The 20,249-nt window shown below is 38.0% G+C and overlaps 1 protein-coding gene across 1 annotated transcript in view; it reads left to right on the plus strand.

Annotated features, from left to right (window-relative positions):
* Positions 1–12,983, plus strand: part of LOC139731061 (transportin-1-like) — a 62,701-nt gene extending 49,718 nt beyond the window's left edge. Inside the window, exons 17-23 of the mRNA XM_071641941.1 lie at positions 1,855–1,953; positions 2,961–3,056; positions 4,759–4,834; positions 7,509–7,608; positions 8,022–8,096; positions 8,648–8,787; positions 11,022–12,983. Of these exons, the coding sequence (XP_071498042.1) occupies positions 1,855–1,953; positions 2,961–3,056; positions 4,759–4,834; positions 7,509–7,608; positions 8,022–8,096; positions 8,648–8,755 (554 nt within the window). The 3' untranslated portion in view covers positions 8,756–8,787; positions 11,022–12,983. The remainder of the gene's footprint in view (positions 1–1,854; positions 1,954–2,960; positions 3,057–4,758; positions 4,835–7,508; positions 7,609–8,021; positions 8,097–8,647; positions 8,788–11,021) is intronic.
* The last annotated feature ends 7,266 nt before the right edge of the window (positions 12,984–20,249 follow it).

Raw genomic sequence — 20,249 nt, forward strand, 5'->3', positions numbered from 1 at the left:
ATGGTCTCTAAAATGATTTGTGCACCAAAGTTTTCATTCCTTGTGAATGATTGCCAGTTCACAGTTTTGATTCTTACCGGGAGACTTCCTTTAATAACCAAAGCAGAGTGATTTACCTGAACTGCCTCTCTCAGCCAGCCACCTTTTTTCCTGGATATTGTGTGTTTTGCAATATTAAAGGACAAGTTCACCTTCATAAACATAAGGATTGAGAGAATGCAACAATATTAGTAGAACACATCAGTGAAAGTTTGAGGAAAATTGGACAATCGATGCAAAAGTTATGAATTTTTAAAATTTTTGTGTTGGAACCGCTGGATGAGGAGACTACTACAGCTTGTGAGTCATATGCGTACAACAGTATAAAGAAAATGTAAAAGAAAATTCAACATATTTTCACTTTTTTCGCATAATAAAAGAGCTCTTGACTTGCCTCTTTCTAAAGGCAGGGGGAATAATATTGCCCATAACATTTGTTGGTAACGAGTCAGGGGAATGTGTACTTTTTTCAAAAGATGGAATTTTGTGAAATTCTCTTTATATTTTCCTTATATTGTTGTACGCAAGTTATTCATACACTGCAGTAGTCTTCTCATCCAGCGGTTGCTGCACAAAAATTTAAAAATTCATAACTTTTGAACGGATTGTCTGATTTTCCTCAAACTTTCAATGATGTGTTCTACTAATATTGCTACATTCTCTCAATCCTTACGTTTATAAAGGTGAACTTGTCCTTTAAAGCTTTTGTCTTCCTAATGTTAGAGGCCATAAACAACCTAGACCACTTCCTTCACAAAATTCATTTTGACTGCTTATTTATTATTAACTTGAAAATGTTATCAAGGCCTTGCCTTTCTACAATGTGACATGCAAGTGCATAGGTGGGACCAAACCAGAAAAGTTTAGTGGAATCAGCATGACTGGATGTAGTGAATATGATAGCACCTCACAGGTAGTAGAGTGAAGACCCATTTGATTTTCTGTTTCAATATAGTCCTGGTTGTTTCATTGTCACTTGGTTGTAGCTAACCATTGTCCATGTATGAAACTGCTGAAATGTCTCGCGGTTACCCCTTCCAGGCAAAGCCCTGAAGGCAACAAAGATTATGTTTTCAAGAAGGAATTAACTCCAATCCCCCAGAGGAATGAAAGTAAAGATAGTTTACGGGACTGCAAAGCCAATTTGTGATGGGCTAAATTATGATAATGACAGTCCTTCTGTTTGGTTGCAAGTGATATTGAAGAAGGGGTAGTTGGAAGAGATAATTTTGAAAAATTGATCAACCATAACATAAACTTCATTTGAAATTATGGCAAAACATTACTGATGTTAGAATCATGCTGTGGCCTAGATGGTGTGTCAGGGTTGACATATTTCTATTCTAATCCAAAGTTGTTGTTTGCACAGCAGAAGAAGTAGTGTTTGCTATATAGCCGAAACTTACAGTCAGTCCTAGTGATAAGTCTAGAGAAAAGTTTGAGTTTAGAGACTACTGTATACGCTGAATATTTTGCAAGATTTTTATTTTCATGAATTTTGCGAGTCGGGTGCCATTCGCAAATTTGAAAACATGCAAAAATATTAACTCTGGTTCCGACACGAATATGAAGTGCATACATACATTCCTCCATTCCAGTACTGTACTTCACAATCTCAAATTTAACCACTCGCGAAATCATCGGGAAGTCCAGATACGCGAAAGATTGGACTCGCTAAATATATGGCGTATACAGTATTAAGAGGTTTAGATTTCAGGAGGACAGTTTGAAAGATTCTGATTCAGATCCTGTCATATGATTTCTGACTGCATCCAAAATGTGCTTGGATTTGTTTTATTTCTTTTCTGCGAGCAGACGATTTCCTGCCAATTCTGAGCCAGAACCTGAACCCAGAGTTCATCTCGGTGTGTAACAACGCCACGTGGGCCATCGGAGAGATCTCCATCCAAATGGGTGAGGGCTCATTCGAAACTTGATCAATTTGATTTGATTTTAATCGATTTGAACTGATTTGTGTTTTACATGACCGCTAAAGAAAGCATTGAAAAAATTTATGATCCAGCAACCACGGGAGCAAAGATTTGGAGTCCCTTCCAGCTTTGTATCTACCGATTATGACTTATGTCACAGAAGACAGAGAGTGGAGAGGTTGACCCGCATTTGAATTTCAGCGTGGAATCTGATGAAGTCTAGATTATCTGGAAACACACGAGTTTAGGCTTTTCCATTTCAGAGTTTTGAATTTTACTGACATCAAATATATAGGTCACCTTTTTTTTTTACTCCAATTTTGTCAAAATAATACCAGAATTTCATGGAAATGTATGTGTTGGATGTTTTAATTATGTAATTCTCTGTCTTCCCTTGTAAAGTTCAGTTACTCACTGATCGTGAAATGATGGTTTGTGTTTGCAACTTCTGTGACTCAGCAGTACTGTTAAACAAAAGCAAGATTGCTTCCATCAAACACAGTATGCTGTAGTGGAGAATGAGTTTGAATCAACTTTATTATGTTGCAGTAAGTTCTGAATGTACAAACTTGAAAATATGACCCCGAATTAGATATTTGTTTGCTTGTTTGTTTTTATTTCTGCATTCAATCAGATACAATTTGAATACAGATTTCAAAAAGTACAAAGACAAAGAAAAGCAAGTGCAGTGAAATAAATCGATAACAGTGCACAAATAGATACACATAGGTGATTGCATTGAGCAATGTAGATACACAGAAACATAAAATAAGATATACAGTATTTTTCAGTAAAAAACAGAGATCATTGAATGCAGGAGACCACCATCATAAGCAATTAAGCTTGAAGTGGATGGAGGCCTCATAATATGAGGCCTCCATATATGCAACTGTTGTGGAGGTCAAATGACTAGAAAGCTCATCGGAGCAATCTTGGTTTTCCATTAAATTTGCCAATTTGACCCTTGACCCCTGTGAAACGACATTTCAGGTGCAGCCATGGAGTCTTTCATCCCCGAGGTCCTCACTCAGCTGACGGAGATCATCAACCGACCAAACACACCCAAGACACTCCTAGAAAACACCGGTAAGCAGAGCCTAGTCTCCAGCCAGAGATTTACCATTCATTTTGTCTGTTATGTGATTTAATTTCCAGACCCTAGATTTAAATATATTACAGAATGGGAAAACCCTTTCATAGTCATTATTACCAGTATTCAGTATTAACCCCTGGTATGTTATCAGTATTACTTTCTACCAAGCAAACAAATGACACCCCCCCCCCCCCCCAAAAAAAAAAGAATAAATAAATAAGTAAATAAATAATGATAATAATAATGATAATAATAATGATAATAATAATAATGATAATAATAATAATGATAATAATAATAATAATAATAATAATAATAATAATAATAATAATAATAATAATAATAGAAATAATAATAGTAATGAATAGATAAATGAATAAAAGGAATCCTCTGTTTTCTCTCCCCGTTAACTGTATTTCTTGCAAAGATTGGGGTGTGTATGTAGTGGAATAGTCTTGACAAAGTCCAATCCATATTTGGTGCTATTCTGTGTAAAAATCAGCATTTATGTGTGACATCATAGGACTGGTCAATAAATTTGCAGGGGTGTCATGATACAATACTCTGATGAGGGACACAGTATTTAGAGTCATTAGTGTAGTTCCTGTTACTATAACAATCATAGATATAAGTGAATGTTGGGTGTGGCTGTAAAACTTCCAAGTTTTATTGTTGAAGTCAGCTAATAAAAATGAAAACGGGATCCACAACCATCAAAATCAGACTTTCCCTTAATATTTAGAAATGCGTGCTGACATGATTACCTCAAATCATGAACTTGTCACATTATCAGTGTTGATAAAAAATGTGTTACTCCTCAAGATGTCAAGGAGATGTGGTATATTGCATACATTGTAGCCTTGATTATGTGTAGAAATTAATGGTATTGTGCATTTCATATTTTGTGCAAATTTTCATGTTTTCACTGCATGATCATGATGGCTGTTTTCAATTTGCATTTCAGTCGTTTTATGAGATGTAGAATGTAGCTGATCTTGATCGTTCTGTTTTTTTTTACCTTTTTTTTTTTCCTGAGATTCGTTTTGCAATTTTTTTTGCACTGTCGGAATGGGTCTTGTGGAACTCAGTGTGTACATGTCTGATCTAAGTTTCATCCACTGACACGACTTGGTATCGAATGTCTCCCTGTATTTGAAATTTGCTTCTCTTTTTTTGGTATTATTTCTAGTGGAAGTATATGGTCATATTTTGTCTGTAAATGAGAGCTGTGATAGATATATATGTGTCTGGTACCTTGTGGCAGCATGTTTTTCAAGTCTGGAAGACTGTACTAAAAGAAAAAAAAAAAGATGATGACTGACATTTAAATAATTTTTGTTTACCTTCAACCCATTAGCCGACTGAGTTTCCCTTTCCATATTTTCAATTCTCTCTCTTTAAATTGAATTTAAGGGGAAAATGCCCATGACAGCCACTGAAAAAAAAAAATCGAAATTCTAACCATAAATATGGGATTATTTATATTCCTTCTACATCAGTTCAGAATCACTGAATCATGATCCTGTATTTTTTTTTCTCATTTGGACATTCATTTGTAATATACTTTTATTTTCATTTTTTTTAACCTTTTTTTGTCCCCTTCCCTTCCATCATTCTTCTCTTTTCTCTCCCTCGTGCTGGTTGGTCGTCTGTGCGTTTCCTGTGATGTCTTCGTCCAATCACAATGTCCGATAGCTATCACGATAGGCCGGCTTGGCTTGGTATGCCCCGCTGCTGTGGCCCCCATGCTTCCGCAGTTTATTCGACAGTGGTGTGTACTCATCTTTTGGTTCTTGTTCCTTGTTTGATATCTAACACAGAGTAGACAAAAGAACAAAGAAAATAAGATCAAAGGGAAGTTTAACTTAAACTCGTCAAGTCCCAGGATTGACACTTGTCCAGCTTTGTTCTGTATTTTGTCTTCATAATTGTTATACTTCTCATCAGTGTTTTATGAGGTGGAGTAAAAATTTTCCTTTTCATTTGACCCCCTTATTGTTCATATACAATTGTTTGTTTGGGAATCAGCATTTTCAAAATAAATTGCTTTTCTGTCTTGTGCAGATCCTATGAATTGACATTGCCAATTTGATGTGAGGATGATGACAAGATGACAATTTCTGCAGCAAAATTCCCCTGGGACCTGATTGGTTTAGCCGAGGGTTATGTAAATGAGCAGTTTCCATGACAATAAAGCTGAATTTGCTCAAATTTCACCAATGAGATGAAAGTTATGGCTGTTTGGGATTAAGGGGTAATGAGTTGTCGAATGTAGCAGCCCTTTTGAGAATCAATATGGCATGATGAAGATTATGTGATTGTAACGTCAGTTGAAAAACTTTCCGTGTTTGTATGGAAATTGCATTGTTTTGGTCAAGTTTTAACCCTTATGTTATTTCAATTGTGTGCAAGGCATCTTTCTATTATGTTTTCAAACATGTCACCTCTTCCGCCAGATGAATCGAGGAAAATCATATTTTGGATCTGTTGCTAGAGGCTTTAAAATGCTTCCATGAGTTTTGACATGGCCTCATTACAACAGTTAAGACCGTACTGTTCCATTCTTTGAGCAAAATGGCCACCTGCTCTGGTCAACTTCACTTACTGCAAAATGATGATGAGTAAATGGTTTGGATTTTGTGAGCAATTCTAGTTAAACCTTCATCCTCCCGTTTGTAATACATTATTATTATTAAGAAATGAAAAGGAACACTTATGCAGTTTTCTTGAAATTGATATGATGTCAAACCATCGTTTTCTGTAATGACCCTTTGAAAAGCTCACACACTCTTTGACGTGATGAAAAATTTGGTGTGTTTATGATACGGATGTTCAAAATTTTAGTAAATTGATTTAGCAGTCACACAAAATTAACTTCATCCTATGTATAAGTGATTGCAGATTGGTTGTTCTGAAAGCATCTTGCACATTTGAGGTTACTGTGATAGCGAAGAAATAACTTGTGATCAGGTGATATGCATAAGTTTGAATGTGTTTATAGTGGACACTTTGTTTTATTGTAAATGCCTCTCGTTGAATTTTCATTCGCAACTTAAAGTGGGACTGGACAGTTAGAAGAAAGTTGAATGGCATGCTCGAAGTTCAGTGCTTGTTTGTTGGGTGTTTGTGGTTGTAAGGAGGTGTGTGTGTGTGTTTATGTCATTTCCATCCAGAGCTTGTGGGGGGGGGGGGGGGGATTGAATGATTGGAAATGTTCTAGTCACATAACTTTAGAACAAATTGTAAATTATATGTTGTTTCAAAGAAAAGATACAGGAATAGTGTGTGTTTACCTTCCTTTCATTGTTGAGTTTCATTGATATTTGATCTTGGATTTCCTCCCTCTGTGGGTGGTAAATTTTTCGGGACCCCATCATTGCTTCGTGGTGAATGTATTTGTGTGTCTGCAAGAGAAGCATGCATGCATTGTGTGAAGCACTTGTTATGTCGTTTGAATGATGTGATCATGTTTGTGGAATGCCCTTTGGATTTAAAACACACACACAAACACACACTGAAATTTTGCTTCAATTTTGTTGGTAATGTCAATGAAGTTTTGTGGAAAGCCAGTCTCTTGTCTGCCTCTCATCAACCACAACAACTTGTTTATCCCCCATAGTCAAGTGCAAATCAACTTTATGAATTTATTACTACTCTTGATATTTTATTAGGCTTCCTTGGTCTTAGTTTGGTGGTCAACGTGATTGACAAATTCAAAAGTTTTTACCCACGCATCTCATTATCAGCAAATTGAAGCTAGCTAGCTTATCTGCAAATACGAGATATATGATATTTTCCAAAGCTTGTGTGGAGCTTTAGTGTTCTTGAGGTTTAAGTGCCTTCGGGAAAAACAATACTTAGTGATTCAAGTATCTTTCAGATTTTGACTCCTCTATTCCCGAGCCATTTTTTGAAGAATGAACAATGAGAAGTCATAATATGTTAGAAAACAATCTGTGTTTGCCCACAGACATGTTCAAAGATGCATTCAATATCTTTTCCCAAGCTTCAGACGTAGGGGATGGTGATATTTTGACTTTAAATTGATGGCATGTTGCGAGAAAGTGCTGTTCATTTTTCTCTCTTCTTCCATTGCTGATGATTCATCAGATGTGTTTTAGGTGAAATTTGCTCAATAAAGGTATGATAAGTGAACAGTGGAGAGAGTAGAATACTGTCAGCTAGTGATTTTGTTATCAATACAAGTTTTTGTTTAACATCAGACTTCTTCATGTTTGCTTTGAGACAGTTAAATGCATATATATGCTCTTCCTCCAGTCAGGGAAGTAAGTTATCACATAGTGCTATTTAAGAAGACCCTAAATACTTATGTTTACACGATTCATGCTCTTTGCTAGTAGCCACACAAGGGAAGATGAAGCTGTTACTTTTCCATGTGTTCTTTCACCTCACGTAGTTTCTCTTTTTGTATCTTTTTGCGATAGGTGTACGTCGCTACGGAATATCCGTGACAACGAAGAGAAGGACTCTGCATTCCGAGGTATCTGTGCCATGATTGCCATCAACCCGTCGGGCGTCGTACAGGTGAGAAGGTTTATTAAATATTTCCTAAATGAGATCAAAGTTTTGATATAGGCAATTGCCCTTTGACCGTGGTATGTTGATCAGTATGATCAGGTCACAGTCGAGAAATCACACCACAACTTGGCTGTCAGGCAGAAAGATTTATGCAGTTGAAGATGCCTCCAGAAGATTTGGAGTGATGGGCACAAGAAGATCCTTTGAAAACATGATTATTCCAGGTGTATGTTTATCTGAGATGTTCTTTTCTGATAGAGTGAAATTGTTGATATCAGACTCGCAACATTATCCGGGTAAATGAGAAATGTTGTTTCTTCATCCAGGAAAAGTTGTAGTTTGTGGTTTGAAGTCAGTGAAATTAACTGTATTTTAAACATAGCTTGGTGTCTTTCCATCCATGTCATTTGTGTCCACAGGATTTCATCTTTTTCTGTGATGCAGTGGCGTCGTGGCAGAACCCCAAACCGAATCTAAAGGAGATGTTTGCGAAGGTAAGGAGAGTTTTGTATTTTGCACGACTAAAATTTCTCAGGATGGCCTGTGTGAACATTAAGGCAAAAGATGGCAGTTCCATCTGAAGACTTATAAGGGTGAAAAACTGATGATACAAAATTGTGGATGATGTAGGCCAGATGTGAAAGATTTATATCCTTGTTAGTGATAAAACATTGAAGTATGATGTGGCTGTTGACAAGTAGCCTTTTCTATTCTTAATCGCGCACTGGTGTAACATTTGCTCTTTTCAACTTGTCTTTCACTTTCCTCTGAAATAAAAGTCAAAGCTTCAGTAAATATATTATCATGAGTAGCAGTTCATATTGGTGGGTTTTCCGTATTGGTTGGTTTTTTAATGTAATATGTCAGTATGCTTTTGTAATATTGTGTGTGTAAAGTGGACAAGACTGATTGTAAAGTGCATAGGAAACATCAATTTAATATATGCGCTATAGAAGCTCAATTATCACTATTGATATTCCAATGTGTTATACACCTGTGTTTGAAATTTGTGACATTTAGCTCGTTTTCTCCTTCTCTCCCCAAGATCCTCCATGGGTTCAAGAACCAGGTTGGTGAGGAGCAGTGGCAACCATTCTCTGCCCAGTTTCCCCCACCACTCCGGCAGCGGCTGGCGATGCAGTACAATCTCTAGCTGGCACTCTGGGGCTTCGTGTCGGTAGATAGGTAAGGTAAAATGTCTACAAGCAGAGGACCACTTTACACTCTCTTGGATGACGAGTTTTTTTATGCCTCCGCCACGAAGTGGTGCCGGAGGCATTATGTTTTCGGGTTGTCCGTCTGTCCGTCCGTACGTACGTCCGTCCGCATTCGTTTACGCGATAACTTGAGTAATATTGACTGGAATTTTACCAAACTTGGTCCAAGTATAAAGTATGATGGGGCAATTAATTGATTAGATTTTGGGTGAAATTGGCCAAAGGTCAAAGGTCAAGGTCAAATCATTAAATTGTATCTGTTTACGCGATAACTCAAGACTGGATTCAGCAAATTTCACCAAACTTTGTCTGAGGACGATGTATGATGGGACAATTACTTGATTAGTTTTTGAGTGAAATTGGACAGAGGTCAAAGGTCAAAGATCAAGGTCAAATCCTAAAATTTATCTGTTGACGTGATAACTCAAAACTGAATGAAGCAGCTTTCACCAAACTTGGTCCAAGGATGATGTATGATGGGGCAATTAGTTGAGTAGATTTTAGTGACATTGGCAAAAGGTCAAAGGTCATAAGGTCAAGGTCAAATGCGAAAAACATTGCTATTTCCCCCATATCCATGCAATGCCCGAAGGTATTATCTTAGAACTTAGTGTAGACATGTACTACTGCATAAAGATTCTCCAGAGAGAGTTTCATGTCATAAGGTCAAAGGTCAAAAGGTCAAAGGTTAGGTGAATATGTTACAATTTCACTTTTCTTTCAAATGGTTTGATGTATCTTCATGGAACTTGGTACATACACATGTACTGACTGGCAGGGATTTTCTACCGAATGTAGGGGTCATGGGTCACTAGTCAGGGGGTCAAAGGTCAAGGTCAACTCCTCAAAATTTTACTATTTCCCCTCATATACTATTATATGCAATGCTTACATTATTATTTTTAAAACTAAAACGTGATATATATATATGTATTCCCTAATGGAGATTCTCTGAGGAATTTCCAGCCAGAAGGTCAAATGTCAAAGGTTGAGGGTCAAAGGTCAGGTTTAAATGCAAATATATATATTTTATACTGTAATTACACTCTTCATACGTTGAAAATTACTCAATGCATAAACTTATAAAAGGGTAGGTCAGAAGTCAAGTAAAAATTCTCAATTCCCCAAATACAGGTACCTGCACTCTTAGACAGTTATAGCAAACCTATTTCAAGGAAAGTGAACATTCAAGATATTTCTGACAAACCTGTCATTTCAATATTTTGTCAGTTTTGTGAAACTGTCATAACACATTGTGAAGACATTGTACCATACACCTATTGGGAGAATCATGCATTATGGCGGAGGCATCAGTCGCCATAGCGACATTTCTAGTTTGTTTTAGATCGGGCAGGTCGACTGCAAACAAACGATTGACGCTAAAAGGCATTTTGTCAGGAAGTACTGCATACGGCATATATGTAGCGTGTGTACTCTTTCACGAATCGGGACTTCCTGACATTTTCAGGAGTGGTTAAATTTGCAACAGTTGTGAACGGGGAAATGTACGCCTGACCGTCACGTGCATGTCAAGATCAGAGTTGATAATTTGGCGTGTTGTTAAATTCATGAACTGCACCTGACTCCCGGAATTGGCGAAAATATGAGCCTCGCAAATATACGGCCTATGCAGTAGCAAAGACCGATGCTTCGTGCATCTGTTGCAGATTCTACTCTTGGCAAAATCATTGGATGAAATTACGGAAATACCTCTGCTTTGGCCCAGTTTTATGATGCCTAGGAAATGTCTACTGAATTCACGTTTACTCGTTTGTATTGGTTGTTTTCTCTTTTGTGTCTTTCTCTTTATTTGATTTGTTTTACATTTGGATGTCAGTGAAAATCATTTGCACACAACTGTTCCGTTTTTGAAGTGTGAGAGGGATTTCTGTTTTTGTGTAGTGATAATGATTCTAATGAGCACCAGACATTTTAGATGCAAGCATTGGTGTATTGAAGTTTGTGGTAGGATGGTAAAAGGGGTTGAATGCTAGGATGAGTCAAAGTGAGTGGACCCTTTTACTGTAGTAAATTTACCATTGCAGATAAATATGACAAGTTTTGCTCAAGAGATGTGTATCTCCAAGAGTACTCCTTGAGATATCTATTCAGAGTTATTGTGTCTTTCTTGTAAATCAAAGATAGTTGTGCAAATATTTTATGTTTGCCTGCTGTGTGCCCCCCCCCCCCCAAATTATACAGGGAATCAACTGGCCTCGGCAAGTCTCCATTCCAACGGCCGAGGGGCATCGGGAGGGGTGCAGCGATGGGGGCTGGCAGGTCAACGCACAGGTGGGCCAGGGAAGGGGCACAACAAGCAGCTACCACACCCAGAGCAGCAAGGGGACCTGCAGGTAGTACGGCACTAGGAGGGAGGGGTCAAGGGTCGCGGGACTGGGGAATCCCCCCAGCAGGTCAGATGGAAAAGATGGCGGCAGAAAGACATGACTAGTCTGGGCTCTTTTTTTTTTCTTCTTCTTCTTCTTCATGTGCTTTTGTTTTTTTCTTGTCGCCAGAAAGATTACAGTTCCTCCACTAAACATTCAGAGGGGAGATGTGAGTAAGAAAGGAACGACCCTAGGAAGAGCATGAAAGGTGTTGTTGCGGAACAGAGAGGGTTTCGAAATTGTGACGCAGTGATAATTTCTCGTTTGCCTGTGACATTCATCCGTATCGAGTAGTATTCATGCAGTTTGTAGATTCTTAGCACAATACCAGTATCTGTGTATGTTAGCCTGCTAGGGTTACTGAGTATACAAATGACGTGCACAAACATAGACAACTGTGTTTTTCATAAACAAGAGTGCTTGAATGTAACCAACACGTGGATTTAATTTTGTGTAAGGAGCGAAGAATGTAAGACCGAATGTAGCGCTAAGATTAGCACGTGGCCATGAAATTTACCATGCTCCGAAAATTCTTATGTGTAAGTGCAAAAATTGTGGTTTCGGTTACCAGTAGACTTACTTCTGTCTGTGGCAAATGGAGTTACTGATCTCGGTATGATGAAACAAAACAAAGTTATTCCAATGTTGATGAATCAGTTTGCATTAGCTGCTATACTGGTTCACTTTCATACGTGATGAAGGCCATTTACTTGCGAATAATGCGCGCACGATGTTACGAGTAGAAGAAAATCCATATCCTTGTGAAAGAAAGATGATTAATTTATAGGATTTTACGAAGTTACAGGATTCATGAGTGTTGCAGTGACAATTGATTATATCTTTTTCTTTTTTTTTAAGATGTGGAAGAAAAGAAGTGATATATAGTTTCATCTCATGCATACTCTGATGTATCGTATCTGCTTTTCATGAACTTATTACATTTAAAGTGGGTTACTGGAGTACAACCATTCATATTTCATAATTCATATAGTAGCTTGCAAGTTCGTGTTTATACTGAATATTGTGGCTTTACCATCTATGTGTAGGAAGAAAATTGGAGTAAAGGAAAAAAGAGTAGCATTAGTGCAGTGAAGTCACCGAGAACATTGCTTCCTGCGAATTGCATTTATGTAAAGAGAAAAATATGTACCAGTAATTCATTATCAAAACTACATGGCATAAGGCTTTTGTTATTTTGGTGGATTTCATTATCATTCATGCATCTTTACCGACCGGTGTTTCGTCACAGTCAGCTCTGAAGTGGAGATGTTGGTAGAAGTATGCACAACCCTAAATTCGTGGGTGAATATGTTTTCCTGGGTTTGTGATACAAAACGCGTAGTAGGGCAGGTTCGGTTGAGTTTGCTTGAAATGCTTGCACATGCATTAATTCATTTTCCATTAGGGCATTTGAAATACGCTCATAGCGTATCTGGACAGTTACAACTGCCTGCTGAAGTAGTATCATAAAAAAAAAAAAGAATTGCTATCATGCGAATGTAATCAAACATGCATCATCACTGTGTGCAGCCAAGCATTGGTGTTGGTTTACCTGTTGGTATTTCATTACCTTTCTTGTGTGAGGATTTCTTTTCAGATGCGCTTTCTTTCTTTTATTCCTTTTTCTTTCTTTCTTTCTTTTTTTTTTTTTTTTTGGGCTTGTATGCATAGACTTGACTATTGTGCTGTGGTGGCCATACATGCAATAACAGCAACAAGAAGAAAAAGAAGAAATAATAGAAGACTAAATATGCAAAAAAAAAAAAAAAAAAAAAAAAAAAAAGCTTAATAGTACTTTAGAGCTATTTTAGCATGTTCCTTATTTTACCGCACAAGGCATATTTCATTTTAGGGACAGCTTCTTACCAATGCATAAAACTTCGGTGGCTCTACTCTGAAATAGGAAACTCTGTAGCAAGGCAAGTGCACCCAGTGAGTGGAAACAATCCATGTAATCACAGATGTTCCAGATTACTATCTGTTTATGCCATGTTTACCACTGGCTACGTCTGTATGTACGACTCCACAACAAAGGCACAGTGGGCTTTATCAAGGAATAACTCGAATTCACATATACATATGTGCCCAAAGGTACTGGGCCTGTTGAATGTACCAATAGCAACTGGCCAAGATATTCTCAAACATCGTGGCTGTGTACCACTCGGGTTCAGCCGTGCATTGCGCAGAAATATGGAAATATGCGTACAGGAGATGTTTATTCTCATCATATGTGCTCTGTAGAGTTATACAGTATGACAAGAATATAATCTATGTTAATTGCCCTCACAGTGAGCTGTTTAACCACTAGTAGATGATATATTGTATCTTGTAGTGTCTCATATTCTTTGCTAGTGCATGCCAGTATCTATCGCAGTAGCTTGCGTGTCAACGCTGTAATTACATTTACCATTCAGCTACCAGGTAGTGCTGTCACATTAATGTTTGTCATACATTGGAAATCGAGATAATATGTGGCCAGCGTGCTGTCTTTTGTGAGTAACTTGCCAATATCTGCGCCACAAGTGATGGCTGCAGTGAACAAGGACGGGGGCATTTCGTTCCACTGGAAGTGCATAGTTCTTTTGTTTTTGAGTCTAGATGAAAAAAAAAGGCAGTATAGCATGACGCCCGGAGTCTCATATAGCATGTTCTATAGTAAACACGCCTGGATGGATATACTAAGTTTGTGCACTTTCAAATGCATTTTTTTTTTCACTTTTCTTTTTCACTTCTTGTTTGCTAGTCAGCTGTCGTACAATGGATGGCCTATACTTGGATTGGCTATGACCATTTGGCCAAAATTGCTTGCATGTTCTTTATTCATAGGTAGTTTGTACGGTTGACCTCTCAAATATGCAAATACCAGCCATAAGTAACATCTGGATTATGTATTTATCGTAAGATGTACTTATCAAGTTAGTTTGCCTGTCATGGGACTTATCATTTTTTTGTCATCAATGTTATGCTGTGATATATAGTGCATGCTGGATCGCATCCCATCGTACAGAGCATGGTCGTAGTGGAGTTCTTTCTCGCTCAGCAGCCAAACTTTAAAAATCGTTTTATACGTGGAAAGAGCAGGGCGGCGGCGGCAAAGCTGCACCTGTAAGTATGTACTGCTATCGTAAGCTATATCGTGTAGTGTAAGTGATTCGGTCTTAGGGCATACAGAATATGTTGTCTGCGTAAGCTTATTACGATCTTTTACTCGTAGCACGTTAGGTGACCAAAGAGGGCGACGCGTATCGTAGGAATAAAGGCGGCAGAAGTACCTCGTCATTCCGGTGGAGATAGGGCAGCTGGCGTTGCCGATTCCTTACATCGCAAGGAAAGAGGCAAACATTTCATTTCCAGCTATATTGTATGGCGTACCCTTCATGTAATGTGTGGGGACTGTATTTTCAATTCATATGTGCTGAGCACATGTCTTTAAGAAAAAAAGAAAAGAAAATTGCATTCTTGCTTGACAAAAAAAGAGAGGGAGAGCGTGAGAAAAAAAAAAATAGGTGTGACAAAATTATCGGGATGATTTATCCTTTTATTGTAGTGTAAATTGAGCATGCCTCAGAGAGAGAATGAAGTGTATTTTGAAATGCGTAAGTACTTCAAGTATTCCAGGTGTAGAGTGTAAGTAAGTCATAGCAATCAAGGCGTAAGGGGAGTGTGATGTATCTTTTTTATTAGTATTATGATAATGCTAGGGCAACTCGTTAGCACAAAGGATTTATCGATGAGTGTCTGTTTGCTAAGGATATACCTCTCATACTACGAAAATAGCTGCATTTTTAACCTTAAGAAGGAACTCTACGTTAGGTATTCATTTGCCTCGAGGGAAAAAAAAGAAGGTATGTGATGTATGCGGTGTTTGAGGGCATGAGTTTTTTGCATGTGATTGTTGGCAAAACGTACCATACAGAGTGCATGTATGCATGTGTTGTGCAGATGTCTGGAACGATAAGTAGAACATGCTACCAAACAAACAAACAAAAAAAAGAGAAAAACTGCAAAAAAAAAAATATGTACGATGTAATTGTATGAGTAACATAGGAAATGTCGTTGTAAGCGTTAAGGAAGTAAACAATGGGTGCTTAGTTGTCACTTTTGCATCGGTTGTGTGAAGTGACCAATTTTTCTTCTTTTTTTTTTCCTTATGTTAAGATTGTGAGAGGGCAATATATTAAGGCAATATACATACTTAAATGTGTGACTCTGTGCAGTACCTTGTATGTAGAGACTTTTAAGAGTGTAATGGGTAGATGCACTTGCATTTTTCGCCGTGTCTCGGAGGGAATGTTTCGCTGATGTCGCTTCTCAATCTGCCAGGTAAAATTTGCGTGAGCTCTTCTAAGTGGTGGGGGAAAGACCTACCGAGATGTCGTTGTGCGAGATATTACGTATGAGAAAAATATTTTAGTACTGTAATCATCTTGATATCGCAAACTATCATTGCTTCCTTGATTTGCACCTAGGAAAACTTCGTTGAGGTGAATCCAAAATCTCAGTCTACTGAAAAGAGAAAAACAATGTCACAGGGCTTATGCAATCCATATTAACAGTTTGATCCCCTTTTCAGCTTCATCAGAAACCTCGTATAGATTTAGTTGTAAGCGTAACATACAGCATCATTTCCACACGTTTTCCACTCTCCAATTTCAATGTCTACTACACTAATCTATGCACTAGGCTTTTTGCAGGACTTGAGGGAGATAACAATGGATTTGTAATGACTATCTGTAATCATATTGGGGGGGGGGGGGGATACATGAATGTGTAGATGTTAGCTTCTGATTGTGTCTGTGTATGATTGGTGGGACCATAGCTTCTTAAACATGAGTAGGGATCTTGTAGGCGTGCGTGAAGTTCGGGTGCGTGTTTGTGTAAAACATCTCTTCGTGAACACAGAGGCATAGCTTTCTGTAAATGCAATGAATCAGCTCAATTAAATGCAATTCGATTTAGTCATTCCATGTAAACTCTCTTTTTGTTTTTTCTTCTTCTCTTCATCGTTAGATTTTGAGTTCATTGCACGTGAGAAGGTCTCTTTAAAAAAGTTCGACCTCTGGCTTCGATTGGACGAAGAGTATCCACATTTTCCAAACTGAAGCAATATGATAGAAGTGAAGTTCTGGGTAGCTCTTTGATAGTGTTTACATATTGCTTTGTATTGCTGGTCAGTAAGTTTGAAGACGCAATCTTTGTAGGGAAAAAAATGTGGGGGAAAAAAGAAAAAAAAACAATTATCAAAGTGTATCTGTTTGGTACATCTTGCAGGTAGCACAATTTTTTACCTCCTGTGTAATAAGGGGAGCAAAGAAAAAATATATTGTGTACGTGTATGGATAATATCTTTGGCAAGCTGTCACTACTCTTCTATTTTCGTTAATCTGTTGATGTAGCATCTTGTGTGAATGGGCTAACACAGGGTATTTTTTAGGGAATAAAAATGAAACGACAAATCAGGTGATTTGATAGAGTTCTGATGAAAACTGTTTGTTGTTGCAAGGTGATGAGACGTATCTGTGTGATAGGAAATATTGCGAGCATTATATCATGTTTCTGTATCAGGGCTTTCTATATTGGAATATTAAATGACGAGTTCTGCATTTGCTATATTAATGCACCTATATGAATATCATGCAGTCTTCTGTTAGAATAATATTTTTGTGAATGCTTTATGATTTTTTTTTTTTCAATTAGTACTGTTGGGATGTTGCTAATGAATACTTCTTCCCATTTATAAATGATGTGATATGAGTTTACTACGAGGAACCAAACGTCGGATTCTCGGTTGTGATCCTCAGTATGGTCTTTTCTCTGTGTTTATCTGCAGAAGAAAACCTGCAGTCGGTCATGTAGGGCTAGACCCTCAGAACGATCCAATTCAAAGATGTTAGTGTAGCCCAGTAATTTGGCTCATCATTATTGTACTCCAACAGTCTTGTGTGTGTACTACCAGTGTTGGTATATAACAAATAGTTTGAGGTTGTACATTTTGTTTTGTTTTTGTTTCATTTTTTTTTTTTATGTTTTATTTATTTTTCTTGCAGCCTGCAGTATATGGCCATCTGTATGCAGTGTATGGCTTGATGTATCCTTATGGCATAGTAATACACGCTGGTGGTCGAAAGCCACAGTACAGATCTCAAAATTGTCCCCTAATGACTGTTGATAGTAATAGATGAAGATGATGATCATCATCACGTTGAGAAAAAGCTAGACAAAGGCCATATCTCCAGAAAACTGCAAATTAAATTATGTGTGCGTCCGTGCATGGACCCCCCTCCCCCCCCCCCCCCCCATATCGGGCCTACAGAGCTGACCAGTGCTGTATTTTACACATCATCAAAGCTGCGGACGGCAGCCATTTCAGTGCATGCCAACTTCAGCGGAGGCACATGCATGTTAAAGGGATTGTACAGTTTTGGTTGAGACCTAATTTCAGGTTTCTGACACTTTTTGGTGAGATAATGAGAAACCTCTTATGAAATATGAAAGAGCATGTGATTCTATGAGGAATTCAACGTTTATTTGATGAAAATTGGTTTTGAAATGGGCTGAGATACCCAAAAAAGCAATTCTGATAAAGTGTGGGACCCACACTTTATTACGATTGCTTTGTTTTACTGTGTTTTTGGATGTTTCAGTCATTCCAAACCCGATTTTCATCAAATAAACTTTAAATTCCTCTTAAAAATGGTATGCTCTGTACTATATCATAAGTGTTTTGTTGGTATCTCGCAAAAAGTTAAAAGCCCAATTCTCATCTCCACCAATACTGTACTATCCCTTTAAATGTGATTATGTCAGCGGCAGAGAGATTTGAATTAGTGCGCTATTCACACCCTTGTCGTAAACTAGATGGCATTGTTGAATTCATGGTGGTATGGCTGCTGGTATCTATCAAGTTCTGACTGTAGATGGCGTCCTTTTTGTTTTCAGGGAATAACATGTTGGCATCCTCGTCAACTGCAGTGCATTTTGGACAGTAATTCTTATTTCATAGAGTGGGAAAACGGCACAGCTCCTGTATACATGGTGACACAATATGTGTCCTATTAGGCTACCCATCGATGGCAAAATGAGTGGATTATCTAGGAGAAGAGTGATAAACAATGATAATACTGATGAAGAAGTTTTGATATGGTGCTAATGTTTGACGTTTATTTTGAGAGGTGTAGGGGGGGAATGTGATTTACAGTGTTTGATGAAATATGGGTTTTCCCCGAGTCTCCATTTTCTGTGTTGTTATAGAGGAGTTATGACCGTGATATTTGCTAGGCAGGCAGTCTGCCGTGTACACAGCAACCACTACATTTGGGCCACCTTGTCAGAACAAACTTCCATTAAGTCGACCTCAAACTATGGACAGTGATAACTTAATGTTGGTCATCACACTACAAGTTTTACATCCTTAAACACAAGCCGAAACTGTTAATGTTTATCCCCTTTATGTTGTTTTTTTCTTTCTCTCCTAGTCATGTAACTTTATGTATTTTCGTTGTTATCAACACATTTAGGTGTTTCTGTGTCAGTTAAAAAATTCAGACCTGTTAATAGATGAGTAAAGCTATGTAGGTGGTTTCTAGGTTCTTCCAATACATGTTATGAATGGTCACTACCACTGTCCTTGCCCACTGTGGTCATTTCAGTGGTGGGCCGTGCTTGGACATCCCCTCATCTATCCAGTAAGTTCAGGTTTGATTGCGGGTGGCATAGGAATTGCCCGCACCTTGTTTATTGCTGATGTCTGCTGTTGCTTCTGCTCATCAAAACTATTGAGGATATTGTGTGGGACTGTTGATTACTGCTACTTCAGAAATGAATTATTCCTGTAACATGTCGTTGCATTTAGAAGGTGTCTTATACGGTTATATTGAGTGATTATTTTTCATTTTTGTAAGCGATATATGGGGCTAGGCTCTAAACATTTGATGATTGAGTAAGTTTTATTACTGTAAAAGAAGCTATCAGTATTTTTAAGTGCATTGATAATGCCATTAACTGTACAGTATTTTTAAGTTAAGGTTTGTACATTTGAAATGTTATTTATTGTGGGTAGGGGGTAATGAAGGCTGCAGATTTTCAAAGTTTTGTCTCCCTTTAAGTGCAAGGGATGGGTGGCTAGTTTTCGAAAGGTGCATTACGAAATGAGTTTTGCGTTCCTGAAGGTGGATGTGAGACGGAAGGGATCATGAAATTTATTTGGGGGAAGTATGTGAAATTCTTGTGAATTTGCAGACTTGCCCAATCAGAGGTGCATTATGCGTTTGATACTTTGAGGTCATGTGGCATCAATTTTGTTGCATGTCGTCGTTCTTCCTGCAAACTTCAGCTACTCAAACACTTTTGTTCAATGCTGCTTGTCTATGTCGATGCAATTCCCGGCCATGTACGCTGAATCGTTCGCCGAGATTATTTTAGATTTTCCCCATCAGACGCAAAAGTTCAGACATATCAGGTGTGAGAGTGACTATTGGACATGGTGATCATGGTAGAAGATGAATCCAGGTTTAGGAGACATGGTACAATTTCTCGTACCTTGTTATAGAAACGAATGAGTAAATGTTGAGCACATAAGAAAAATGTACCTGGCATCTGAGTTTGTGTGTATGTATGTGAGAGACTTTGTTAGGATGAGTGCTTTCAAAACCCAAGGAGGATGCATAGACAGTTTATGGGGGCATGGCTCCCTCTTTGCCTTTCAGACAACCTTTTTTACTAGTCTTTCTGACATGGTCATTAGTATCACTCATGAAATGGGATATGTACATTCTGCATTGTGAGTGTCAACACATTATTTTGGTGTGTGTGGGTTTTTTTTCCCCTTCATGTCCCACTAAAGTTAGGGAACTTTCTCTGCAGTTGTAAAATTTGTGACTCCCGTGCTACAAACACTGTGAGAGGATAGGGGAGAGAAAAAGTTTGAGCGTCGTCGAATTGTCTGACACAAACACATAGTTAGGAAAGGTAGGTTAATTTTTAATCAAAATGAGTCATGTCATGGGGAATTAAAGACTTGATGAGGAGTGGTTTGCTTAACTCT

Source organism: Diadema antillarum, unplaced genomic scaffold (genome assembly GCF_040938485.1).
Source record: "Diadema antillarum isolate AM-2024a unplaced genomic scaffold, OU_Dant_1.0 seq00000355_RagTag, whole genome shotgun sequence".
NCBI classification, from domain to species: Eukaryota; Metazoa; Echinodermata; class Echinoidea; order Diadematoida; family Diadematidae; genus Diadema; species Diadema antillarum.